General features: G+C 35.9%; 2 protein-coding genes across 3 annotated transcripts in view; one reads left to right on the forward strand and one right to left on the reverse strand.

Moving 5' to 3' along the window:
* LOC107751213 (zinc finger and BTB domain-containing protein 40-like) overlaps positions 1–9,340 on the forward strand; it is a 12,328-nt gene extending 2,988 nt beyond the window's left edge. For both annotated transcript variants that reach the window (XM_016566881.1, XM_016566880.1), the window contains exons 4-17: positions 445–637; positions 755–894; positions 1,477–1,648; positions 1,743–1,879; positions 1,975–2,170; positions 2,274–2,392; positions 3,052–3,214; positions 3,334–3,705; positions 4,794–5,000; positions 5,091–5,255; positions 5,342–5,556; positions 6,339–6,498; positions 6,579–6,805; positions 8,532–9,340. In XM_016566881.1, coding sequence (XP_016422367.1) covers positions 445–637; positions 755–894; positions 1,477–1,648; positions 1,743–1,879; positions 1,975–2,170; positions 2,274–2,392; positions 3,052–3,214; positions 3,334–3,705; positions 4,794–5,000; positions 5,091–5,255; positions 5,342–5,556; positions 6,339–6,498; positions 6,579–6,805; positions 8,532–8,732 — 2,667 coding nt within the window. In that variant the 3' untranslated portion in view covers positions 8,733–9,340. The remainder of the gene's footprint in view (positions 1–444; positions 638–754; positions 895–1,476; positions 1,649–1,742; positions 1,880–1,974; positions 2,171–2,273; positions 2,393–3,051; positions 3,215–3,333; positions 3,706–4,793; positions 5,001–5,090; positions 5,256–5,341; positions 5,557–6,338; positions 6,499–6,578; positions 6,806–8,531) is intronic.
* Positions 9,341–12,196: 2,856 nt separating this feature from the next.
* LOC107751251 (cytochrome b561 domain-containing protein 1-like) lies at positions 12,197–15,434 on the reverse strand. The gene is made up of 3 exons (XM_016566929.1): positions 15,059–15,434; positions 14,132–14,169; positions 12,197–13,031 (listed from the first exon to the last, which is right to left on the reverse strand). The coding sequence occupies exons 1-3, from the start codon at positions 15,231–15,233 to the stop codon at positions 12,528–12,530; spliced, it is 717 nt and encodes a 238-aa protein (XP_016422415.1). The 5' UTR covers positions 15,234–15,434; the 3' UTR covers positions 12,197–12,527.
* Positions 15,435–18,144: the final 2,710 nt, after the last annotated feature.

Raw genomic sequence — 18,144 nt, forward strand, 5'->3', positions numbered from 1 at the left:
ATTTTAGCGATGACTCATCTGAACACTTCTGATTGGCCACTGCATTCATAAGCTCAACAGCATCGTGTGTGATTGGTTATAATGCGCGGCGCTGTAAAAACGCGTCTGGCTCAGCCCAGCCAGCGAACGCAGATTTGAATTTAGCAGCTGATGATATGACGCACTGAACGATTTAATCATGCTGGTGTGATTGTATCAAATATAGAAAATATTATTTAGGCTATTTTTTTGTCTTTTGGAAGCTGCATTTAAAATCCACTTGGCTCAAAAATCTGAGGGGGCGCACGTGCCCCCTCACTTTGAATGGGCATGACGCCTCTAGCCAGAGGGTAAGTAAATTTTCAGCAAATTTTCAATTTTGGGTGAACTATTGATTTAAAAAATGTTAATGATCTAAAGAAACAATTAGGACTGGATTCAGAAGTTACTCCTGATCTTCTGCAGGTCATATTGGAGAGCTTCAGAGGAGAGCCATCAGCAGATGAGGTTTACCAGCGGCTGCTAAATTTTGTGAAAGTTGAGAAAGTTCTGTCAGCTCAAACAGTCCTTACTTTGTTAGAACAGCTCAAAAGTTTAAATCCTGACCCAGGATCACTTTTGGAGGAGCAGGGAAATGAGAGCTGTCCCGAGCCAAAAGGTAAGCTGACCTGGGTTCAGTGAAAATGGGAAGTGTTGAATCATAGGGTAAAATGACTGAACATTTCGGGTAGAATTTGCTAGACTTTGAGTGACTGCATTTCCTCTTTACTTACAGATTCTGCAGCAGGTGTTCGGTGGTCTGGTGGGCTTTTAGACCATTTATCAGAACTATCTCATCACCTCTCTAGTGTCAACAACCTCTCAGGGCTTTTGACCAATGCAGTGAACAGATGTATAAATGAAGTGGAAAAAGAGGTATATATGTCCCTTACTGTTTGTTATATAGAACAATACAGCAGTACACTTTGATTATAATTTGATATATATACACTACCATTTAAAAGTTTGAGGTCGATAAGATTTACTGAATGTTTTAGAAAGTCTCTTTTGCTCACCAAGGCTGCATTTATTTAAAAAAAAACAATTCAGTAAAAACAATAATGTTGTGAAATATGAATACAATTTGAAATAGCCGTTCGCTATTTGAATATATTTTAAAATGTAATTTATTCCTGTGATGCATAGCTGAATTTTCAGCATCATTACTGCAGGCTTCTGTCACATGATCCTCTTCAGAAATCATTCTAATGCCGATTTTCTGCTCATATTATCAATGTTGACAACAGTTGTGCTACTTAATATTTTTGTGGAAAACATTATACATTTTTTTTTCACGATTCTTTAATGAATAGAAAGTTCAGAAGAACAGCATTTATTTGAAATAGAAATCTCGTGAGCAATTTAATGCATCCTTGCTGAATAAAAGTATTAATTTCTTTCCAACAAAAACTAACCCCAGACTTTTAAACACTAGTGTATGTGTCTGTTCTTCCTAAGGTAGTTCTGCAGTGCTGTTCTGCTCCATCCTCTGTGGAGGTGGTGGAAAGGTTGTTATGTAAACTCCGAGAGATGACCATAAGTGAAGAAACGTTTCTGATGCTGCTGCATGAGGTGAAGGAAAGCTCCTCAGATCTGCTTCAGCTTCTGGAGGCCCTGAAAGGCACAAGGGGTATGAACAGCAAAACTTGGCAACAGTGCCTCATCCGTTTCATTATACAGCATATTCCTTTAGCTAACACTTCTGATGACTGCTGCTTTGTCAGATAAAACAACAGAAGACAGCAGTGGGATGGATTTGTTGAGAATATATCAGAACAGACTCATAGAGCTGAATCTGAACCTCCAGCTCATCAAACAGAGCCTTAAAATGGGTCCAGATATGAATGCAAACGAGAAAGAGGTACCTGTGTTGCATTAATAATTGACTTCTGAAGTTTTACAGTGGATTCAATGCAAGGAAGCGGTTTTTAAATATATATATTTGTGTCCATTCAGCGTATTGAAGCTCTACTGGCAGAGACAGGAGATGCTGAGGTGGTTGGAAGGCTGATATCTGCAGCATTGGACGGTTCACTGCAGGCGGTGACTGTTTGGAGGCTTCTGCTGTGGACAGAGACACGCAGTCCAGAGCTGCGGCTTCTCATGCAGGAGGTCAAGGAGAAACCAAACGCTCAAAAACTTCTGCAAACCAGTGAGTGCCGAACAGCTTTTGAATCAACACACTGCTTTTAGTCACTACTCTGTAATTCACTGAAAGGATGAGTGTAAAGTCTGAAAAATGTTTCGTTTTTTAGGTAAATACATAGATGTGCTCTTCAAGCACAAATCACTCATTCTGGAAACAATCAGTGACATTACCCTGCTCGAACAAGGTTTGGATGCAATGGCTCATGGGACAGAGCAAGTTTCTGAGGTAAAAAAATGGAGGAAAATATACTAAATATTTTAATTAAATATAAATATTTTTGATGTTTTGGCCGCGGAAGCATGGTAGCGGGCTTTGTTTTGAACGCATTTCATTCCATGAAACGCTTATTCTTTCTTCTCATTTATTCAGGTAAATAATTGACCAACAAAAAATAATGTATTCCTGTGTGCTCAGGAAACATTTCTTATTAACGGTGTTGAAAACAGTTCTTAATATTTTTGTGGAAATGGTGACACAATTTTTTCATGATTCTTTGATGAATGGAAAGTTCAAAAGAACAGTATTTATATGAACTAGAAAACGTTTGTAACATTATATAATTGTCTTTCTGTCACTTTTGATCAATTTAATGTGTCGTAATTTCTCTCTCAAAAAAACAAAACATACTGATCACAAACTTTGGAACGCTAGTGTAATTTTGACGTTAGTGTATTAGTCTAAAATGCACAGATGAATATTTTTTAAAAATCTACTCGGGTACCTTTGTTTTAGCATTTTCAACATACTATAAATTAGAATAATAAACTACAGTAATTGCATACTGTTGTGTTTCCTACAGAATTTTGTTTTTGTGGTAAAGGAGCATAAGTACAGTATATAAAATAAAATACAACATTATATAACACTATTTTTGTGTGTCCCAGTTTCTCCAGAGCTGTCGGAGAGCCGATGGTGAGCTGGAGTCAGTTCAACAGACTGTGGAGAGAGTTTTGAGTCGTGACTCAGAGTTTGCCAGTTCACTTTGCCAGCTGCTGTCTGCCAACAAGCAGAACTTCCCACAGCTGAAAGACCTCAAACATACTGGTGGTGAAGGACCTTTCAGTACATAGAGATTTCTGTTCATATGATATGATAGTTTGGCATCACTTCTGAAAGCATCTGATGGAAAATCTTACACCTTTACATTTGATCCATATTCAAAACAGGGCCTCTGTCGGATTCTGACTGTCCTGCAAAATCTGAGGTTGAGGAAGATGGATCTACCGGCGCAGACTCTGAGGATGATGATGGAGAAGATTCCAAAACAAAAGGCAGAAGAAAGGCTGTTCCTGTGTTCTACAGCTGCGAGTGGTGTAATAAGACGTTTGACTTTAAGTGCCGTCTGATAAAGCATAAGAAAGGCTGTGCCCTCGCGCCGGGGAAGGAGCAGCGCTGCTCAGAGTGTTCAAAGGCGTTTCCGACACTCAAGAGCCTTCACCAGCACTGCATGGAAGTCCATGGCGGCCCTCCGGCTAAGAAGAAGAAAACAGAACTAGTACCATGTGACATGTGCGACAAGACTTTCAAACACTCTTCAGGTATACGATGATCCTTTTCAAGACTTTAAAACACTGGCTGTTAATGTATGCGCTCCAGAAATGTTAAGCTTTGGTGCTCATACAGGTGACGCAGATTCAAGGCCAGCCTGCAACAGGGTCTTCATCACATTCCTCTTATAAATAATGATTTAGTGCCTCTCTCCATTACGATGTCAAAATTTCTTGTTTACTTAATTGGGAACTTGAAGCCATTATTTTAATTAAATTTGTAATTAGTAGTATAATAATATTTATATTAATATTTAACTTTAATAACAACAACAACAACGATTGTTGAAGTTAAATATAATAAAAATTATTTTTATTATCATATTACAAATTTAATCATAATAATAATAATATTTGTAATAAGTAGTATAATAATATTTATATTAATATTTAACAAATAACAACAATAATGATTATTAAAGTTAAATATAATTAAATATTTTATATTATATTTATGTAATAATATAAAATATTTAATTATATTTAAATATTTTATATTATTATATTTATATTACAAATGTAATAATAATAACAATAAAATACTAATTATTATTACTATGGTAAATAATAATATAAATATTGTTATATTGTCAATTATGAATGGAATATTAATAATACTAATATAATGAAACTAATTAATAATTAATCATATTAAGCTAATATGTTATTGAAAACACTAAATATTATGTTATTGATTATTAATTAAATGATTATGATGATGATGATAATATACACTATTATTAGTATTAGTATCATTGTTAGTATTATTATTAGAATCATTATTATTAATTAAATAAATAAACAAGTGTTTTCATTTGCATATTACTTTTTGCAAAAGTATCAAAATTGGAATCAAGTATTATAATTGTACTGGTATAAAATGTTGAAATGTGAAAACACTACATCTCCTTTATCTCTGTAAATTCAAACATGCAAAAGTCCAAAATTACAATAAAAAAATCCCAATTATTTGGTTTTGTAAAGGTCTGTTGGTTTATTTTTAGACATAAAATGGACCTTAGACACCGATCGTTCTTACGTCAGCACTGCTTTATGCATTCCGTGCTTATATCTTTCAGGCCTTTTGTATCATAAACGCACGGAACATTTCGAGGAGAGGCCATACGCGTGCGAGGAGTGCGGGGCGAAGTTTGCTGCCACCTCGTCTCTGAAGAACCACATGCGTCTACACATGGGAGAAAAACCCTTCCACTGCAAACACTGTGACATGAGCTTTTCTGTGGCCGCCGCTCTCTCCTACCACACCAAGAAGAAGCATGCTGAGGGTGCGATGGTTCAAATGCTTTTTGTGATTTTTATATCATGCTTTGATGTGAAAACCAACATGACAACCTTGCAAACTTCTGCATTTGCAGGTAAAATGTACTGCTGTCAGTACTGCTCGGCCACATTCGCGCAGTCCATTGAACTGACGCGCCACGTCCGCACGCACACGGGAGACAAACCGTATGTCTGCAGGGAATGCGGCAAAGGCTTCAAACAAGCCAATGGGCTGTCCGTCCATCTGCAGAACTTTCATAGTGAGCACATCCACAAGAGTCACATGATGTATCTCACTCTCTAATAAACACAAACTCAACTAGTGACATGTTATCTGTCCCATCAGACATTACAGAACCACTTGACTGCCAGAAGTGCCGGGTGAGTTTCTCTTCTCTGGACGAACTCCGACAGCACATCCAGGAGGTGCATCCGAAAGAGCTGCACCAATGTCCCGAGTGCAGCAAGATCTTCAACAGCGAAGCCAATCTGGAGAAACACATGAACATCCATAACGGCAACAAACCTTACAGCTGCAAGACGTGTAAAAAGTCCTATCAGGTAAGAACATCACACTTCATCTGTTGAATGATACACTATTTCTCTCCAACAGAAAACTATTTCAGCGTAATTTGCTTAGAAGGACAATGTTTGTGCATAAAACAAGCAAGCACTGTGACCCCAAAATGTAGTTTGACACTTAAAACTACACATAAAAATATATAAATATAATTGCATTAGATACAAAATTATCGAACCCAGTGGCATTTATTTTCAATTTATGTTTATGATATTAGCAGACACTTTTATACAGAGTAAGAGGAACAAAAGCAATTTGTCAAAGAGACAACAAATAAACACACACAAGCACACTTTTCAAGCAAAACATTTATATTATATTGTTATATACATTAGATTTTTAGAGTAGATTTTTTTTTGTCTTTGAAAAAAAAAAATTCTCACCAAGGCTACATTTATTTGATCAAAATGCAGTAAAAGCAGTAATATTATGAAATATTATTATAAGTTAAAATAATTGTTTTCTATTTTAAAACATTTAAAAATGTAATTTATTCCTGTTATGCATAGCTGAGTTTTAAGCATCATTATTCCAGTCTTCAGTGTCACATGATCCTTCAGAAATTATTCAGATATGCTGATTTGCTGCTCAAGAAACATTTAAAATATTAAACATAATAGTGATACTTAATATTTTTGTGGAAACCTTGATACTTTTACATAATCTAATACAAAAATATCTAAATATATTGTTAGTTCAAATATTTTTATTTCATTTATTTATTTAAAAAATAATAATAATTTTGTCTCTTTTTCTGTTTCAGACGCTCTCTGGTCTGTGGTACCACAATCGTACGGCTCACCTTGAGAGCGCCTCTGCCCAGGGCAGCAAAGCCATTAAATCTCTGCTTCAGTGTGACAAGTGTGACAAGACATTCAGCAACCAAAATAGTCTGCTAAAACACCAGATAACCAATCACACAGGTAAGAAGTGAACACAGATCCTAGCAAATTAGATACTGTTACTGTTAGTTGCAGTGTACTAGTATTGATCGTGTTTTCAGAAGTGCGCTTGTGGAAGTGTGTGAACTGTGACAGAACTCTGACGAGCGAGCAGGAGCTGCAGCAGCACGTGTGCAGCGGTCAGTCGAGTCAGACCGGCTCTGTGTTCAGCTGTATGGTCTGCTCTCTCCACTTCCCCTCTGAGCCCGAGTTCCAGCAGCACTTCCTGTCCAAACATCTGCAGGTCATGCAAGAGGAAGCACAGACGCAGGCCCCCAGTGCTCAAACGGTGACGCCCCAAACCTTTCACAATGTCCCATATGTCCAAAAATCTCTCATATTTAAAATGTGGAAAGTGAAATCAGTGAAATGCCAAAAAAGGTCAATTTTCAAGACTTTGTCACATCCATTTTATTTTTTGTAATTTTAAAATTAAGTATTTATGTATTATTTATTTATGTGGTTTAAGATTAATACTGTAGTATTTTTGTGGAACATATACATTGTACATCAAAATATTTAATATTAAGATCATACCGTTTTCCATGAATTCCATCTGTTTTACTTAAAGGTGCTGTATGTAACTTTTTGACTGTACCAAAACATAAAAACAACACCATAATATATTCGCAGATATTTCGGAAACATGCCAAGTTCACATACTTGTTTCTCCGAAAAACAATGCTAAAGCCAGTTATTCTTTGTAAATGTGCATTATGTGTCGGAATGCCTGTTTTTGTTTTGGTCTGTGTGATTCCGAGCACTGTCAGTTTAACCAATAGTATTTCGACACCCGGGGTTGCCAGAGAGCGGAAAACAGCGTATCGCAGCCATGGAAGCTAGCAAATGAACTGGGTCTGACATAGCAGATTCTAGCCGACCTAAAAAGCCTCGGCATCAATCTAAAAACCTCTAAGACCAGAGGCATGTTAAAACGAGGATAAATCAACTCATCAATTTACCGTGTGGCTTCCATTGTCAATTGCCCTCGTTTTCGTTTCGTGTCCTCAATCTGACAACTCGCTGCCTGGAGCAGTGTTGCCAGATTGGAAATGTCCAAGTATTGTACCAGAAATTCAAAATTATCGTATTTTTGGAAGAAAATTATGGTACACGAGTCAAACGTTCAGAATACACCTATTTATCTAGATGTTACAGCTATTTATCCTTTTCAGCACTCATTTTCAATACTTTATTGCTAAACTATCGACCTCAGCTTTGAAAAAAAAAAACTGACCTAAATGCTGCAGGAACATTAACTTGTGCTCTTGAGAGAGAGTCATTCTCCACGATGATTGGTCGAGAAGGCGTGAGATGAGATTAAACACAACACGTTCAAGTCTCACAATCATGAAGGTACACGTACAGTAGGATCCACACAGCTAGATCAAGGAGTAATATTATAGAAGCCCTATGATTACAACGACTATCATTTGGTGTCACAAAATTCTGAAATTATGGTACATTATGGTATTATTGATCGTACATCGTACAGAGGTCAAAAGTATGGTACAAATACATATAATTATTGTACGTCTGGCAACACTGGCCTGGAGCGTCGCGTCTGAGGAGGAGGGGGCGGGAGAAACAATATTTTGAATTTGGACTGCAGTACCCATTTCAACCGCCAGCTGTCGGTATTACATACTGCACCTTTAATGATGAAATAATATTTCACTACAAAAATAATTATAATATACACTTAAAGTATTAGTGTTATTATTAGTATTATTATTGGTGTTATTATTATTATCAATTAAATAAGTGTTTTCATTCGCACATTATTTTTGTTATGATAACAAAATTGGTATAAAGTATCATAAAATATTGGTATTCCTATCGACTACTGAAATGTTGTGAAACACTATCTCCAAAATATTTATAAAACAAAACATGCCAAAGGCCAAAAATAAAAAAAAATAAAATAAAAAATCGGTATTCACTCAATTATTTACTTTTTTAGGTTTTTAACAGAAAATGGCTTCCCTGTCGATGGTTTTTGTGGCTATTTCCAGGTGATTCGGTGTGAGGATGCAGCCGGTCAAGAGCCGGAGCAGGTGATTAGCCTCGACCAGTCCCGGATTGTAGGGTCACCGCAGGTGTTTGTGGCTCTGGGTGATCAGCAGGAAACTGCCAGCGGCTCTGGAATCGTGACCGTCAGCATGGAGGATCTACTGAACGGCACGGTCACACTCATCTGTGAAGAGGGCCAGTGAACTCTAGGCCACACGCGGCTTTATGATCATGACATTTCTGAGGAGTGCTGAGGTTTCTTTTTACACTGGATTACACATGTTACCAAAGGCCTTCAGACCATGTCATTTTACCAGTCATGATACAATTTTTTTTGTACAAAAATGAATATGATCTTTAATGAACGCAGGCTTCAGTCTCTGGGTCACTTGATTGGTTTTCAGGCTAAGCATACACAGGCATACAAAATCCATGTTAAAAATAGCTCAAGATGACGTCAGTCACTTCAGTGCAGTCTGAAACTTTTTTTGATTGGATTTCATTATGAACGATTTATTAAAATTGTTCTGACACAGGCACAAATGGATTTTAAATGAGAAAAGTCATTTGAATTTGTTTCTAACACATCTACCTCCGATCAAGCATCATGTACAGAGATGATTTTTGGTTCTGATGGACATTGATAAATGAGACTTTGGACTGTGTTAAAATGATTGTTTTTCTGCTAAAAATAACTTCTGTAAAATATTTTGTGACCAACACGACTACTGTTTAGCGTTTCATTTCTGCAATCTGATGAATGCAATTTTAAGATAAGAAGTTTGTCTGAGAAAAAATAAACTTTGTATAAATGGCAAAAAATAGAATGATTTTTTTTTTATAAGTATGACATAAGCAGGTAGAACATGGCGAGTCTTTTCATAAAGTAAGCTTAAATGACAATGTTTATTTACAGAAATTCACAAAGCATCAAGTAAAAACAATCATTTACTGTTTATATGAAAGACCACACCAACCCTCAAATACATTTCATACAATGTAGAGTAAAATATTTAAATATATAGTTTTTAGTTGATATGCCAATAATTCATAGACAACCCCGAGTCGATTTTTACATTCATGAGTGTAGCTTTAAAATCTTAAAACCTGACCACATTGTGCATTTCCAATTAAAAAAAAATTCAACTGAACACTCAACAGAAAATTGCTCTGTCAAAGTAAAACCAGTCTGAATTAAACTGTAATTCATCATGATCCAATCTGACTCCAAGATACAGCACATAACAATTACAACAGTTGACTGTTAGTATGGAGTACATAAATAATCCAGACATAAATAAACACAAGACAAACAAATAATCTCTAGTTTTCATGTGCCACATAATGCAATGAACTATGCTGGTTCTGACTTTTCAAATAAAGCTTTGAAAGCAACAGGTGCTCACTTTAATTTGCTTATTTTACTGTCCAGATTTGATATGCATAATATATTAGCAATTTTTAAATTATGCATATTTGGCTGATATTGGATGCAGATAATATCAAGGCTCATATTAAGAAATTAAAGCAGAAATTCTTGTAAAATTCTAGACTGAAATTTTAATAATAGTTTTAATTTGTTACTTGTGGATTATTGTAATGTTTTTATCAGCTGTTTGGACTCTCATTCTGACGGCACCCATTCACTGCAGAGCATCCATTGGTGAGCAAGTGATGTAATGCTACATTTCTCCAAATCTGCTCCAATGAAGAAACAAAATATTGGATGGCCTGAAGGTAAACACATTTGAGCAAATTTTCATATGTGTGTGAACTATTCCTAAAAAATACACACAAAACAGTTATTGGCTATAATAAAAACAAATATGGGTTATTACAAATTTCTCATTGCATTACTAGTCCAGACAAAAAAAAAAAAAAGGTCAAAATAACTTTAATTTTTATGTCCTGTTGTTCATGTCGGTATCATACAGCCAGTTCTGTGGATGAAGGCACACAACCAAATACTGCAACATGAACAAACTCAATTACAACACCCTAAAATATTGCAAAACTCACACAGACGGGGTTGAAAGAAGAGAAGAACACGACAATGATGTATATAACATTTCCGAGCTTACTGTAATACAATAAGCTTATTCTTGCAATGCAAACGGCATTTTGTTCATTTTCCCAGAGTGCCGCAAGGCTCCCTATTCAGCAGTGCATAGTAACATAACACCAAAAAACAGTTCTCAATTTATCACATAAAATTCGTCCTGCGCAAAGCACAGACAGTTGCTTGTATTAAGTTAAAAAAATATGTAAATATAGAATTACTCATTTATAATGTTAAAGCAAGTCCTCAAGTGCAGAATATCAGTAGTCAACATACATAAATGTGCACTAAGGGCAAAATAATTTGATAGTGAGCATCAGTACACCAGACTCACTATGAAGGTCAAGCATTCTTCCTGTTTTTAACTAAACTTGTGTAAATACTGAAAATATGCAACTATATTTTCAGGGTTGAGGCCTTGGAAACAAGAACAATTGATAAATAAAATCCCAATTTGAATCTTAAAGAAATTACCTGAGGTTTCAGAATAAATCACAAGTATTCACTAGATCATGTGATCATAAACAGCAAATTTACTTCCTTAAAATCACTATATACACTTTCTAACTGTCTATAGTCACTCAATTTCATTGGAAATACTATATGATCACTCCTCTTACCGAAAGTGTACTTCAAGGGCACAAAAATGCTGTTTGGGCTGCGTCTGAAATCGCATACTCACTGAGGAAGTAATTATTTTGAAGTATGTTCTATATAGTATGAATGTAACCCGGACGTCATTATCATGTGACCTACCAGAGTCAGTTGCCTTGCTTCATTGTCATTCACAAATTGTCTCCCGTGGCCTCATGGGATAGTAAAGTGTCCATCAGATGCGCAATTCAGAATCTTGCCCGAAGTAGTAGGTCACCCGGGTACTTTTGGCCTACGGTATTATGAAAACTGTGGATTCAGACATACTACTCACATACTGTTTTCACCTACTATAAAGTAGGCCAGTATGCCATTTCGGATGCGTCCAAAATCGAATAATTCCCTACTATATAGTATGTGAAAAACAGTACATCAAAAGGTGTAGTACCTACATCAAATTCAAATCTACTAGTATCTACTCGAACAGTGTGCGATTTCAGACGCAACATTTTATTGTCTTATAACCATAGACTGTATAAAAACATGGACATAGTGTCCGTGACGTCACCCGTAGACTTCCGAAGACCGTTTTTGAAACTCAAAAGTGGGCGGAGGCGGCCGTCGCCATCTTGGCAGCGCGTCACTCCCGGATAATCGAAAATGGGCAAAGAGGCGGGAGCAGGTTGCTGAAGCCACGCCCACCTAGCTCGACGGTGGTGACAGCAGTGGCAATCCACCTATCACTCAAGTGGCCACGCCCTTAATTATGCAGAACTTTAAGGCTTAATATAATTTAAACAGATGAGTTATAAAAAAATTCACCCCCCTCACAGTTGTCATGAAGGGCAAAATTAGCTATATAGACCAAAATCATTTTTTGAACCAGGCTGTAAACGTTTTTTTCTGCTGTAAAGTTGGGCATTTTAACATGGGGAGTCTATGGGATTGACTCCCTTTTGCAGCCAGCCTCTAGCGGCCAGTTGATGAATTACAGTTTAAGTCACTTCCTTGTTGGCTTCATGAGAGAGAGGGGGAGGTTGCCGCTTGCTTATAACACAATATTGCTCTTGGACTTTATACTGACCCCTACTGGCCTGGATGCATTTTTATCCTTTACCATTTTTCATAGAAAAGCATCTCTATTTCAGCTGCTTGTATCTCTACAAAACTGCAAACACATAAAGTGTGCAATTTGGGACAAAGTCGAATCTTATGTGAGTGTACATCATTTAAAATGTCAAAATTTGTGCTGTTTTTGATGTCATCATATCCTTAGCGTAGTGTTGCTTCTAAAGCCTACTATAGTCCAGATCCCTAAATAGGCTCTAATTTGAGACTTTAGTTTTCAGCTAGTAATCTTCTTTTTGAGCAGGAAGGCACTGGTGATTTGGTTCATCACCACCAAGGCGGGAAAAAGTGGGAGGAGTAGGAATATATACCAGATTGTGCCTCTTACCAATGCCTGAAACCAGTCTGTAAACATGGCTGACATGACTGTGATGGTGGCCAGCAGGTAGGCCACCAGACCGCAGGTGGCATGATACAGTCTCAACCGAGGAAACGAGTGAGTGCTGATGAGTTTGGGGAAGAGGAGAAAGACGCCACAGATCGCCTGCAGCACGGTAGCGGCCATTGTAGCGACTCCCAGCAGGCTGTGCCAGGAAGTGAAGTGCGGATGCTCCTTTATGTTCTTGCTGGCCACCATGAAGCTGAATCCTGTAGCTCCACACACCAGCAGCACAGCCTGGAAAAACCAGTGCAGACGGACCTTCCACTTACGTGATTTGAAGCAGAACGGGCTGCCGTCGGCGGAGAAAAGCAGGATCCCTTGTGTCATGCACAGACAAAACTAAAACAGAAATAGTAAGGCTTTGTAATAATTTCATGAAGAGGACACATAAAACAGGTACATAAAACAGCATTGTTCGATGTATATAGACAATGTTCACAATTTAAAGTTTCTGAGTTACTGAGACTGGGCAGCAAAATAGGTGATTTCTGCAAACAAACAAAAAAGATTATGATGTCACAACCATGAGCACTTGCATACTTAGTATGCAGTATGTATACTTTGTTCAAAAGTTTGGGATGGCTTTTTAAATGTTTATGAAAAAGTCTCTTAATTTTTTATTTATTAATAATTTCAAGGCTGCATTTAGTTCATCAGCATACAGTAAAAAAACACTAATGTTGTGAAGTATGATCACTTTTTAAAATAACTGTTTTGTATAAATGTAATTTATTCCTGTGATGCAAAGCCTAATTTTCAGCATCATTACTCCAGTCTTCAGTGTCACATGATCCTGATTCAGAAATCATAAATATGCTGATTTGCTGCTCAGGAAACATTTATTATCAATGTTAAAAACAGTTGTGCTGTTTAATATTGTTGTGGAAACCGTGATGCATTTTTCTTCAGAATTTTTTGCAAAAATGTAAAAGTCTTTACTGTCATTTTTGATCATTAATGCCTCTTTGCTAAAAATAAATTAATTTGTATGAAAAAAAAAAAAAAAAAAAAACTTTTGAATGGTGGTGTATATGATGACTTGCTCTTGATTGACTGTTCTGTATAGAGAGAGAAAAAAATCATAGACTATTTCCTATACTGTCCATGAGTCAAAATCTGAGACTGACCTCTGTCAGGTCATCTCACATTATTAGTACAGAATGTGTTATCTTTGTCATCAAGGTGAATGTAATCAGATTCTGATGGTAAAGCAGCTGAGGATAATTCCACTGTCTTTGTGTTTCACCACACTCAATTCATTATTTACAAAAGACATATTTTATTCATTCCCTGAGACGCTGAACATCACAGAGACACAATGCATTATTAAAAACTCCAGGAGTGATTAGAAAAAAATAAATGTCATCCTTTTATAAACCTATGGCTGAAAATATGATACATTGTATAATATTTTATTGTGTGAATGTATAAAAACTTACCCCAAGTGACATGCAGACAGGATGCCATGAGAAGAGACCTGAAATTAATAAAAAAAGTAAAAATAGTAAAAAAAAAGTAAAAAAGTAAAAGACAAATAGGGATTTTTAATATTTGTAAATACTTTGTTAATTTTCATTTTATCAATACCAAAACATATATGCTTAATGTCATTAGTTCATGGTAATATTATAGAATTGCCATGGCACATGTCTGAAAACATAGTAATACCATGTTTTGTTTTTTGTACTTTCATACATACTCCAAAATACTATCATGCCCTACTATACTATTCTACTATATATACGAAATACTCCAAAATGCTATTAAATTACCATGGTACAGCCTGTCAAAAACAAGTACAAATGTCCAAAACCATTGTAATATCACCGTACTTGGATATATACCATGGTAATGACTGATTATTGTATTCATAACCCATGGTACGCCAATGTACTTTAAACAGTATCCTACAATTGCAACAGTACACTTCCAAAACACAGTACTGCCATGGTAACATGTCTGAACACCAAGGTACTTCTTATTTTGTTATAGAAATGGCTACTTTTGGAGTAGAAATGACAAGGCCCTTTCATTTCTATATATTCATACATATTCATAAATCAATGCAGGTCCATATTTGCTACTAATCTGTCAGGCACTTTTATGTGTTTATATGAGTTATAAAAGTTTATAAAACATTGCCAATAACACCATAAATTGCCACAGTACTATCATATTCTTGGACATGTACCATGGTATTTTTTTTTTTAAGTACCATGCAAATATCACTTGAATTTCCACGACATCTGATACCATCACTATACCATGGTACTTTTTTGTAAAGGAAACATCTAAAAGTGGCGCCGTATATCTATCTGCATGTACATAGAGCTGTAAAAATGTGCAAAAGAAGTGAAAAGACTCACTTGTTCCTGGTCTGGACAGTATGGATGTGAGAATGACCAGGCCGAGTGAGATGATGTGCGCAGCGACCACAGCCAGTCTGCGCAGCCACACATAGAGCCAGAACTCCCGCATCCCGAGCCCCTCTCCCACCGCACTGTACTCAACATCCAGAGACGAGCGCATCCCCCTCGCCATTCCTGATAGTTAATTCGCAACTCAGATTTTTACATTTACGCCAAAATTACTCCATAGAAAACGTATCTCAGGTGTCATTCCTACTGAGCTTCACAAAGCCTGATTTTTAGATCCGAAACGCATATATATTTCAACTTATGAACTCTCTCGGTTATAAAATTAAACTTGCGGTAGGAAAGTTGTTAGTCTTGTTCGGTGCCATTTTCGTGTGACAGTGATACTTGGAAATGCATTTCCTGCATAGGAATCCTACTACGATAAAGGATGGGCTCTTAATATTCAGGAGCCATGCAGTTGCGATTGGAAGGTTACCAAGCAACGAGGGCACGACCACATTAATATTCAATAGCCAAGCGTTCGTCATAGGTGAGCAGCCTTCTTTATATTCAAAGTAAACACGATACGTAACTGCAATCTACTTAATTATTAATGAGCTAAGCTTCTGGACAGGACAGTACTTAGGCATGCGCAAAACATTTTAAAGTGAGAGAAACAGAGCTGGGAGATATCTAATGACGAACAGCTGACCCGTTTTCACGCACAAAACCAACTTTTGTCATTTTTGTACAATTGGCAAAAAATAAAAAAATAAAAAAGGTGTGGTGCTCTTGTGTAATGAGTTCCACATCGCTGACAAACGAATTTCCATTATTTTTCCAGTCCTTCATGATTACTTGATAAGGATTTAAAAATTTTTTTAATAGAGATTGCAGTCAGTAAGAGCTCAAACATCACTACAAAATAACTCCTAATAAATAAATTTTTAAAAAAATGCAGCAAGCACAAATAACTGAGTAAAATACCACAAAAATGCACACAACATATATATTAGTCAACTATTTAACAAAGCACTGAATGAAATATACATGCATGCTTTGTGAGGTTTTTTTTTGTTTTTTTTGTGAGATTTCATATATTAAAATAAAAAAAGTTTAAGACACTGAGAGAATGAGAATTTATTTTTCCCTAAAACGTCATATTTACCTTTGAGGATTTTTAAAAATCACTGTAATAAGACTGGAAAATGTATGCTTAAATGTCATAATGAAAATAAAATGTCACAATGACAGGTTTCGTCAAATTCACCCATTTATCAATTAAAAAAAAATTCATAATAATAAAAAAAGACCTGGTGCTGAGTATAAAGAATATTTTAATCCATTTTATAAACAACATTTAGGTAGCAGCATTATTCAGTAGATTCTGAGGTATTTTCTGAATTCACAGAGAAATTCACTCCCCCATCTCATTACATACACCTCCACATACATACACACACATACACAAACACACACACATTCATAATAGCTAAACATGTGCGCACACACACATACACACAATTCAAACATGCGGAGTCCTGCGTCCATAGTTCTATATGGTAGTTCGTAGGGCTCGCTCTTTTAGTGGCTTGTAAGGCTGGCACTCTCAGTGGTGCAATTTTGGCTGTTGAAAAAGGCAACAGAGAACAATTAATATGATAAACAATGTTAACATTAATGTTTGTCTAATATTATACCCATCTTCAGTGTCACATGATCTTTCAGAAATCATTCTAATATGCTGATTTGCTGCTCAAGAAACATTTCTTATTATTATCAATGTTGAAGAAAGTTGTGCTGCTTAATATTTTTGTGGAAACCGTGATGCATTTTTGTTTTAGGATTCTATAATTAATAGAAAGAACAAAATAATATTTTTGTGGAAACTGATCATTTTTTTAAAAATCCTTTGAATAGTAAGATTACAAGAACAGCATTTATATTTTAGTAACTATCAATCTTAAGCAACTTTGCTGAATAAAAGTGTTAATTTCTTAAAAAAAAAAAACTTTTGAACAGTAGTGCGTGTTTCTCATCACCTTTTTACAATGCAGATCCTTTTAAGATCCACAGAATTCACTCTTATTCATATTAACATGAACCCTCATCTTGTGTGTAATTGTGTTTAATTTGGCTATGCTTTCAGAACTGGAAAAAAAATTAGGGATGCTCCGATCCGCCTTTTTCGCCTCCGATACCGATTCCGATACCTAGGGTTCGGTATTGGCCGATACCGATCCGATACCAGTGAAGTTTTTTTTCCCCATTTAAATAAATGTAGAATTTATATATCTCTGTGTGGATCTGATAAATATTCTTTCACAATCTAGTAGATACAGACTACTTCATTATAAAGAAAAATAAAATAAACAATAAATATGAAAAAATATAGGCCTATGTATATTTATAATCTATGACAAAATGTTACACATTGCTATTTGTATTATAAAATCCATTCATCAAAAACATTCACAACCCTCTATGGACACCTATGGCAATTGAATAGCCATTGGCTAGTAAATTTTTGTGTTTACTCGCCAGACTGAAATACTATACTTACACACACATACATATATATATATATATATATATAGAACCATAAACTTAAGACTGGTGCTGGTACTTTTTTTGGTCATTCAGTGTTCCTGTACAAAATTTAAAAAAGAAAACTAACAATAATACTGATAAGATATATTATTATTATACGAATTCTACTAATAAGAACAATATAAAGCCACCAAGGATTAACGAGCTTCTGGATTCATGAATATTAATCAGGTTGGGTGCGTTCGCTCGAACTGATTTGCTGAAATCTAAACAGGGATGATAATAGGTGAGCGCCAGACAATGAGATTGTCGTTTGTGCATTAGTTCCGCCCACTGCCGGAAAACCCGGCATTTCTTAAAGCTGAAGAATTCCAAAGGAACTCCGTTATTTTGACAGGAAAATAAAACAAAGAATATCGTTTACATGTATCACATCAATTCTGCATGTTATGTAAGACTCTCTCGCTCTCTCTCTCTCTCTCACTTTGCGCGTGTGAGAGAAAGCGTCAGCGAGTCGTGCGCCTTCACACTAGAGTTTACGTTAC

The sequence above is a fragment of the Sinocyclocheilus rhinocerous genome, unplaced genomic scaffold (genome assembly GCF_001515625.1).
Source record: "Sinocyclocheilus rhinocerous isolate Xijiao unplaced genomic scaffold, SAMN03320098_v1.1 scaffold362, whole genome shotgun sequence".
Lineage (NCBI taxonomy): Eukaryota > Metazoa > Chordata > Actinopteri > Cypriniformes > Cyprinidae > Sinocyclocheilus > Sinocyclocheilus rhinocerous.

What these genes read in the sequence shown, in the direction of transcription:
- LOC107751251 (XM_016566929.1), bottom strand. Translation starts at nt 15,233, where the DNA reads ATGGCGAGGGGGATGCGCTCGTCTCTGGATGTTGAGTACAGTGCGGTG. An exon ending in ACTGTCCAGACCAGGAACAA is followed by an intron (nt 14,170 to 15,058) that starts GTGAGTCTTTTC and finishes TATTAATTTCAG; the next exon opens with GTCTCTTCTCATGGCATCCT. An exon ending in CTGTCTGCATGTCACTTGGG is followed by an intron (nt 13,032 to 14,131) that starts GTAAGTTTTTAT and finishes TTTCTGTTTTAG; the next exon opens with TTTTGTCTGTGCATGACACA.